Source organism: Anastrepha obliqua, chromosome 3, assembly GCF_027943255.1.
Source record: "Anastrepha obliqua isolate idAnaObli1 chromosome 3, idAnaObli1_1.0, whole genome shotgun sequence".
Classification (NCBI taxonomy): Eukaryota; Metazoa; Arthropoda; class Insecta; order Diptera; family Tephritidae; genus Anastrepha; species Anastrepha obliqua.
This window is the reverse complement of record NC_072894.1, coordinates 20,907,328-20,916,996: the sequence shown is the minus strand read 5'-3', so window position 1 is coordinate 20,916,996 and position 9,669 is coordinate 20,907,328. Positions and strand designations below refer to the sequence as shown.

The 9,669-nt window shown below is 36.4% G+C and overlaps 1 protein-coding gene across 6 annotated transcripts; it reads left to right on the top strand.

Moving 5' to 3' along the window:
* Nucleotides 1–628: 628 nt before the first annotated feature.
* LOC129240085 (fibrinogen-like protein 1) lies at nt 629–7,430 on the top strand. Of its 6 annotated transcripts, none has more exons than XM_054875575.1 (6): nt 629–793; nt 3,840–3,995; nt 4,062–4,159; nt 4,332–5,438; nt 7,027–7,117; nt 7,183–7,430. In XM_054875575.1, exons 2-6 carry the CDS (start codon nt 3,906–3,908, stop codon nt 7,189–7,191), a joined length of 1,395 nt encoding a protein of 464 aa, XP_054731550.1. In that variant the 5' UTR covers nt 629–793; nt 3,840–3,905; the 3' UTR covers nt 7,192–7,430. The 6 variants fall into 6 exon arrangements, with proteins under 6 accessions (XP_054731550.1, XP_054731549.1, XP_054731547.1 ...); XM_054875574.1 differs by having other exon boundaries at nt 7,027–7,123; XM_054875572.1 differs by having other exon boundaries at nt 7,027–7,150.
* Nucleotides 7,431–9,669: the final 2,239 nt, after the last annotated feature.

Sequence of the window (9,669 nt, the reverse complement as noted above, 5' to 3'; positions counted from 1 at the left end):
CAAATCAATTTTTAACAAATGCTAATATATTTCATACTTGGAGCAACGATATGATTTCGGAGATGAACCCATTTACAAACACATATCAATTTTAAATCGGAAACAATCCCTTTTGTCAATGGATACATTAGCAGAGCTTCCAAAAATTTTTGAAGTGGCTTAAAATTCTCGTTGATTTTTGATCATTTTTTCCCCTGACGGGGTAAACGAATGTACCACATATTTTATATTTATTTGCATAAGTATGTGTGAATATGTATGTATGTGCATCAATGGCGACTGCATTCAAGTGAGTGCAATCATTTCAGATTAAGAAATAGGCGATAACCTTATAACCTTTTCACATGAAGAAAAACTATTTTTGCATTCGAAAGAGAAAGCTTCACGTAGTACAAACGGTTCTTTTGGGGCGAAGGAACGGGGATGGCATGCCCAATAAATAATATATTCCTTCAAGGAGTAGCTTAATAGCTGCGAAAACTGCCAGAGAAAATGAGCAATTGAGAGTATTAGAATTAACTACGCTTGCATCACTCTCTCGCTTTCTCTATCTCCCTTTCTCCCTATCTATTATAAATCTATAAAAACTATAAATCAATTGTTTCAGCTCAATAATAGCACAGTTTTATAAAATAAATTGATTTGAACGGTCGAGCGCAATCAATTATCGTTTAAAACATTGGATTTAAAATTGATTAGGAAAGAGTAACGAAAAAGTGTAAATTTGAAAGTTCTAAATAAACTTCTCGAATGTTACAGCGAATTTTGAGGCATCAGTAGATTGCGTGGCAAGGTCGGTATGTGGAAGCAAACTGTTTTCCAGTGTGCAAGTGATTTATAATTTAAGTATGAAACCTACAGCTTAGCCATAGCTATTTCAATTGTTCAAACTCTAAGAAAAAACTAGTAAAAAAATTAAAACAAAAACGAACTGAAATCAATAATTAAAAATAAATAAATAAATTCAAAATTAAATTAAAAAACTAAACTAAAAACAGAACTAAAATCACAAATTTAAAAACAAACATTAAGAAAGAAAAATTTTAAATACAAAACTTTAAAAAACTATTAGAACACTTATAAAAAAATATTTACGAGAAGAAAAGAAAATAGAGTTAAAGATAAATTTAAAAAAACGGAGAAGCAACATTAACAAAGAATAATATTAAAAAAAAAATTTTATAATTAAAATGCCATTTTATAATTAAAATTTTTTATAAAAAACTCACAAAACGAGATTAAAAAACAAATATTTTTTATAAAATACATTTTTTTTTAATTTATTGAGAACTCACAAAACGAAATTTAAAAAAAAAAATATTTACAAAAAAAAAATTTTTATAAAAAACTCACAAATCGAACTAGAAAAGAAAATGAAAGATAAATTAAAAAGAAAAATAAACAAAACACGGATAAGTGAAAAGTAAGAAGAAATAAAGTTTTTTGCCAAAAGGTTACTTTGCGCATATCTTCAGAGAATGCGCAGCTATATTCGAAACTAGATTCGTTTTAAGTGTGAAATAAAAAAAGTATAGAGAAAGGCTTCGATTGAAACTTGGGCGCAAGATGAAGATCGTGTTAATTTATTTATTAGCTTCAGTTGGACAACTTACAGGCTTTAGAGTAAATGTCTGTTTATATTGGCCAGTATGCCAATAAATGATTTCATAAGCTTGTCAAAAATTACAGACAATCGTGGCAAGCGAATGAAATAATAACGCTTAGTGTAGCCCAATGAAACTTGGTATTTCTAATAGCAGATTAAACATAAAAAGAGGAATTTTATTCAGACAGTTTGCTTTGGAGTCTTCTGGCTTTCCGATATCATTTCCAAACCCAAAAACAACATAGAATACAGATATACTAGAGTTGGAAAATAAATTGGGTTTGCCAGTTCTCACCAATTAATACACCTTCAGTCAAACATATTTGGTATTGAAAAACACAAAACATTTTTGTCGAACGGAGGAGTCGCCTTTGTTACATTTTTCGTCATGTCTGCGGCATTTATAGTAGAGAATGAGGGATTGATGTTTTTGCCTCGATCACAAAATTTTTGTTTGTTCCAAAAGATCGTTGACCCCAAGTATCCCGTTCCAGTACTTGCCTAAGAGATCCTCGCAACTTTTAAAAATTAAAAAAAAAATAAAAGAAAAATCAAATATAAATTATTTTTTAATTAAAGTTCTAATCGATCAATTTTTAGTGCGATTGGCTGTACTTCTGCCGGTGCTCGCGCTTAAATAACATGTGGTCCATGCATTGCCGGTTACCACCACGCAGACTCACGAACTGCATGAACAAAACACTCATCGTTTCGATAATGGCAACGTGATGATGTGAAAATAATTAAATTTAGCAAAGAAACTGAATCAACTGAAGGTTTTCCTTATGCCAACTCGGCAATTTGATAATTTATTTTGCAAAGGTAGGTCTTCCTGTTAGTCTTAACTGAAGAACTGATAGTAATGCGAACATTTGACGAATGGATCCCATTGCTCTCTGCGTGCTGCTACAATCTTTGTACAGCCATCTAAATATATTAGCGGCCCTGAGTCCATCATAAGCAAAATATGCGCGATATTTTTTAATGACTACCCAGTTGTTGCACGCCTTCCAGCAACTAACAAATCCACGATATATATTTGGGAACGTACCGACTTCCAGACTAATTCCAAGCATTGATTTTACAGGAAAAACGAATGCCATAGAGAGAAAAGAGAGGAGAGAATAGAAATCTAACATACTCTTAGACCCCATCACAAATGTCGAAGATATGCAACTTAGCAAAAATTAACTTATTTTTCGTGAGCTTTAATTAACTTAAGTACTAGAATGCAGATTTCCCATTGAAAGTAAATGAAGATTGACTACAGAAATGATCCTCTGAAGTATGCACCGAAGCTTGCACCTCTGTCTTCACTGATGGTTCCAAGATGGAATCGGGAGTTGGAGCTGGGGTTTTATTTAAATCAGCCAATTTATCTATCTCTTTGCGATCCTGCAGGTCTGCAATATGCTCAGGAAATACGGGAGCGAGGGAGATATTAACACTTTTTCTCCGAGAGTCAAGCCGCGATTAAGGCTCTAACGACGCCAAAGTGCAGAACGAAATTAGTAAACTACTGTAAGGAGGAGATCACATCTCTTGGGTGTGCTGGTAACATTTCTCTGATCTGGGTTCCAGGACATGGGAACATAGAGGGAAATGAAATTGCTGATGAGCTTTCGAGGAAGGGGACTGAATTGGCCTCAGAGACCTCCCACCCGGTCTTCGGTATCCCCCTGACAGTTGTTAAAGGGAAACTACACAACTTATTTCTCAGAAAAGCGCATAAAAGATGGAGCTTCATTTCTTCATGTTCCATTTCGAAAACAATTTGGCCCCAATATGATATACGAAGGACTCAGAAAGTCCTTTGGACTCCTCGCCATTCAATTTCCAGACTCGTAGCTGTATTTACCGGCCACTGGACTATCGGCAGACAAGCGGAAAAGCTATGGTTACCATTTAACCCCCATTGTAGAAGCTGTGGCGACCTTTTAGAGAAAGAGACCGTTGAGTACTTTCTCTGGAAATGTCCGGGTTTGGCAGAAAGTCGACTACTGGTTGCTCCTTTCTTCGACAGCCTGGGACAGTGCGCCAACATCGACCCCATTAATTTTCTCCATTATATGTACGAAATTATCAGCCAAATATATAATATAATATTTTTTTAGGGCAAGCATACTCTTCTGTCGAAGTAACACTGATTTCATAAATACTTTTAAGACACTATATACATATTTAATCACCTTCTCTGTTATGTCTTGATACAAATCTTCATCCCTTTATATAGAAGTAGATTTTCAATAGACGTTTGCGGAGACAAATTTAACTTCGACTACAAAGCTTTTCAGTTAAAATGGCTTTGAGATCCGTTTATTTCGTGCATATATTAATTTCCGCACTTATATTGACTGATATTGGAATCTCAGCGATCGAAGAAGGCGATGTAAGATATAAGAGACAAATGTCGCCGTTATCATACATTTTTAGTAATTTATATTTTTATTTTCAGTCCTTCACATTACTCTTTGGAAGCGAGAGATTATTGGAAAATTTACTCCTTGAAGTCACCAGTATTAAAGACAGTCTTATCGCGGAAAGCCAACGAAGGTGATAGAAGCAGTTACGGGAACGTTTCATAATTTTGCAAATTCTTTACAAAACATTTCGTCACTCATACTTTCCTTAACAAATAGAACCATGATTTCAGTAAAGTTATATTATGATTAGTAAAACAAAATTTGCCTTCAAATTATTATTTTTTTTTCTTTTTTGTTCTTAGTCTCAAAACCCTACTTGAGGACCATCGGAATATTCGAAACATTGTCATCACAATTGAACGCGATTTCAGGAGACAAAATCAGGAAACGAGGATGAGAATGCAAAAATTTATTAGCGATGAACTGGAAACTCATAAAATAAGACAGCAACGGATTGACCTAGAAACAATCGAACACGCAATGAAGTCACAACGGGATTGGTTTACTAAAGAAATACAACTGTTCGAGGCGAAGTTACTGAACAAAATACAAGACAACCAGCAACTTCGGAATGCTCAACAGAACGATAACAGCAATGAAAACACACAGTACGAAAAACTTGAGACACAAATAAAAGAATTTGCTGAGCAATTGAAACAAACGACAGCCAGTTTCGAACAAGCACACAACGAAATAAAACATTCCTTTAACCAATCGAATGAGATATTGACGGATCTTAAAAATTATCCAACGCAGTTTTCAAAATGTTCATCAAAGACAGAAACTCCAGATGACTTTTCATATCAAGCCTTTTTGCCAAACGCTACTGCCGAAGTAGTAATAGTCAACTCAAAGCCGTTAGGTAAGCGTTCAGCTTCCTGCGATGAAGCAATCAATTCCAATAAAGTGGAAAAAAACGGTGGTGTTTACGCTTTAGAAATAACTGAACGCAGCCTAACTATGCCGGCCTATTGTTTACCTGATCCAAATAAAGGTAAAGCTTGGCTTGTCGTACAACGTCGTATCGATGAAACGTTATCATTCGATCTAGGACGAGATGAATACTGGAATGGTTTCGGCAATTTAAATGGTAACTTCTTTATTGGTCTTGAAGCTATACACAAAATGATGCTACCAAATAAAAATACCGAATTATGGATACAATTGGGTATAAGCACTGGAGAAAGTCCATATGAATTCTATAAGGATTTTGTTATATCCAGTGAAAACAAGATGTATCAGTTGATGTCTGTGCATGGAGCAGAAGGTACGGCAGGGGACGAACTTACATCTCTCACAGGTGAAGTATTCATTCATAGGAATATTGGCACTAGACTTTGGAGAACTTGCGATAAACGACTGTTAACTGGTTGGTGGTACCCAGGAGATGGAATTTCATGCGGTACTGGGTAAGAAAAGTGTAAATTTTGTGTATATACAGGGTGCGTACGGTAGTTGAGGCAACTTGAGCATAAAACTAATTCGCTTTTATTTAATGAAACCACACGAATGAAGGCACATGCGAAAGAGCGAGGCTAATGTGACCGCAAATAAACGCAAACAAAAAGACAACCGACAATCTCAAGAGAGGATTTCTCGAAGGTCGTGGCTTGTATAACGGGTCATTGGCTTAACTGTAGAGATGAGTAAGAGGAAGAAACAGTTGAGCACTTCCTTTGCAGCTTCTTTTGTCCAGCTTTAGCTAAAATCAGAGCAGGTTGTCTAGATAAATACTTTTAACAACTCTGTTACCGAACTCCCTGGGGTGAGGATAGGACCAATCGTGCGCTTCATAAGAGCCGCAAAATAGTTCCAGGAAGGAAAATAAATGAGGTTCCTGTGTCGCACAATGGTATCACAGCGGACCTGTAAGGTCTATGAGAGTCGGTCGTACAAACCGACTACCAACATAACTTTTCCTAACTTCACGAATTTTTTACAAGATATTAACCTATTACATATCCATAAAATCAATCAATAACCTCCTCAATCCCGGTCCGGAACCGAGTGCATGCCCGAATCAAATGCTCCTTATTCATATTGACCATAACGATATTAATTGCATCCTTCAGAGAAGAAATGGTGTTAGGAGGATGCTTGTTGGATTGACACCCCATAGAACCTTGTGTCGCCAATGCTTTGTGTTAGGGAGCAGAGTCTTCTTGAAAGATTTATGGACTTTCACTGGGTACACTATCAATCGAGGCTTTCACTACTGTCTCTGGAACCTCTATATTTGCAGCAGAATTAATTCGAAATCTTTGTGTAAGGAAGAAGTGTGTTGACAATGGCATATTCTTTGTTACTCACAGCACCTAAAACCATAACAATAGTTGGAAATTTCGTGTGCATGACAACTGGTACCTCTGCATGTTGGCACCTTTGTAAGATAGACCCATAGACATTGGTTGCCTTTTGCGCTTTCCATCAGAAAAAACCAAAGACATCTCAAGCGCTTCCGGGTGTTTAATTTTGTTTAGAAAACGTTTTGATCGGATAACACGCTGTTCTCGTCTTTGCTCAGACATAAACTGTCTTCTGCACAAAACCACCGGAGATCTTCATGGACTACCCGACGGATAAGACCCTCACAAACATTGAGCTCACTCGCAGGGGCCCTAGCTGATTTTGAGAGGTCCTCGTCAATGATCGTGTTGAATAAATTCTGCAGATCGGACGGTGTCAGAATTTTCCTCATGTTTTTTGCATTTGGCAAGAGATTTTCAATTCACGGCGAACCTTATGGACGAATGAAAGATTTATAATTTAGGGATTTCTAAATCGGTATACCATACATGTAGTAACGATAACTGCATGTCTCTTCATTTCTTGAGTTAAGTTGTAGTCCTTCATGTCTTATCTGACAGAGAGCCAAAAGAAAACTAATGGTCTCGGGAAGTTATAGCCACATATATGCATGCCATCAACTACCGTAAGCACCCATTACGAGTACTTAGATTATATTACATACGTGCTATATTTTTTACACACTAATAGAAACTTGAATCGTGACTTCGAAAACATCACTTGGGGTGATTGGAACCATATAATTTATACGCATATGGCAATAAGACACACTGATAAGCCCGTGAAAGTAGTGATAAAGTAAAATGCTAAATAAGTATGTATTAACTGGATTCATAAATTTTCTAGAATACCTAAGCACAATGGGACTAATGAGCTAAAAATAAACACATTCGGCATGTAATGGAAAGTATTTGGCACATATTTTTGGAGTTTAACAACACGGAAAGCAAAACAAGAAAATAGCATAAATAAGTATCTGTATATATATCTACATACATACGAGGAGGCACAAAATTAATCATCCAATTTTGTTTTTGAATAACTTTAATACTAAATAAATAACAGAAAATGATTTTGAGTGATGGAAATCTTGATATGGACCTGTGCCTTTCTAATTCACAAGTGCCAAATATTATTGGCTGATGATATAATCGGGCCATTGGTAAAAATTGTAAATCCTCCGATAGGGTATATTGTACGCATATGGTCATTAAAATAGGTACACTGCCTTCATCTATCCAATTCCTGTTGCCGCTTGGAAAAATTTAAAGCTATTATTGAAATTCGGTCTTTTTTACAAATGGCATCACACATTCGTGGTGAGTTTAAAACATCTGCTGTATTAAGTTGCGTTATTTGTTGTACAGATTCGGTTATTTCCATAAAGCATAATTTTGCGTGGCCACAAAGATATGTACTTTGCGGATAACTCTTGTATTTTAACGAATTAAGTGAAAAATATTGAATGTAAAGTAGGTAAGTAGCGAGAATTCATTTAATAACGTATAATTAAATAATAATATGAATTTCTTTCAAACAGGGGTCGTGCGCAGTACTGCACAGTTGAGGAGCGGAGGCTTATTGTCAATCTTCGAAAATAAAAAAAAACGTACAAATTTATCGCTGAGCTACTTGGACAATGCCCTTAAGCCCAAAACGGCCGCAGAACGACTTAGTGGCAAAACGCCGACTTGTACTACTGATAATTTAATTGTGACTCTTGCCAAGAGGGATCCCTTGAAGTAATCAAATGCCATTGCAGCTGAAATTCAGTAGTATCATCGAGAACTGTACGGCGTCGTTTGTGCAACATGAACCTACCATGCAGAATATCTCGTAAAGTTCCGCTGTTGAAACGAACAAATTTAAGGAAGAGCAAAAGTTTTACGAGTCATGGAGTGGACCAGAGGGTATTAAAAAATTATATCACATGCTTTGGAGTGCAGAAAAAAATGTATTTATTTGGAATTGATGCTGGGCGTAATGTTGGACGACCTAAAAAACAACAGCTCTGAACGCGATTCAGAAAAACCACACTCAAGTGCGGTGGCGGCCACATAATGATTTGGAGATGGTTCTCTTGGTATGAAGAGGGAGCTGTTCACCTCATAACCAATAAAATGCACTAATGTATTAAAAAAAAAGGCATGCTTCAAAAAGGGATGGAACCATTTGCTCAGGAGAATATGCCATTTCGACGTTTTTTATCCAAGAGCCAATGATCCAAAGCACTGCTTAATGTTAGTAAGTGAATGGTTTTTACAAAATAATGTTCAAAATATGGATTGACGAAGCCAGTCCCTGACATAAACCACATTGAAAACCTTTGAGGAGATTTAAAGAAGCGAAACGGGAAGGAAACATAAAGAAATAAAAAGACTTTATGACAAAAAACCAAAGAAGTCTGGTATTCCCCTTCCACAGAAACCTGCCGTAGGAATATCAGTTCTATGCAAAATCGCATTTCTTTTCAAAAACTTCATCGGAAGAAGGTGGCTGAAGACATGCTTGAGCAAGTGAATTCGAACCCAACATTTATACAGCTCATCATAACAGGTGATGAGAAGTGGGTATATGAGTTTGACATGCAAACCAGTGAGCAGGCGGCTGAATGGAGCTATCCATATGACCCAAATCCTAAAAAACCACATCAAAGTCGGTCAAAAGTGAGAGTCATGCCATTCGCTTGCTTTGATTATCTTGGTGTTGTGCACTCGGAATTCGTTTCAAATATTTCTACGGTAAATAAAGAATATTATTTGGAAGTTATGCAAAGTTTGAGAGAGAAGCAAGGAAGTGAGTAGGAAACGGCGCAATTTGTGGAAAGAAAACTCGTGGCTCTTGCACCATGATAACGCACCGTCTCACAAGACTCATATTGTGAACACTTTTTTGACCAAAAACTCGACAAATATCATTGAACGACCACCGTATTAACCGGATTTAGCCCCCTATAACTTTTTCCTTTTCCCAAAACTTAAATTGCCACTCCGCGGACGCCGCTTTCAATCGATAGAGGGCATTAAGGAGAATTCGCTGAAGAAGATCTCATGAAACGCGTTTAAAAGGTGCTTTGATGACTGGACTAATAGTTGGCATATGCGTATTGACTCCACGTGAGGAACGCAACAAAGTAGCATCAGTCGCACAAAATCCAAAAATATGATAACCTCCCCAATACTATGCCGAAATATTCAAGAGTCTTTGCATAAAAAAGTAATCTCAAAAACAGATCGTAATTGTCTTTGTCGTGGAGTTCGCCAAATGCTATATAAATGAGCCAAATTATTTTTACAAAAACGTCATATTCGGTGATGAGTCGAAATTTAATGT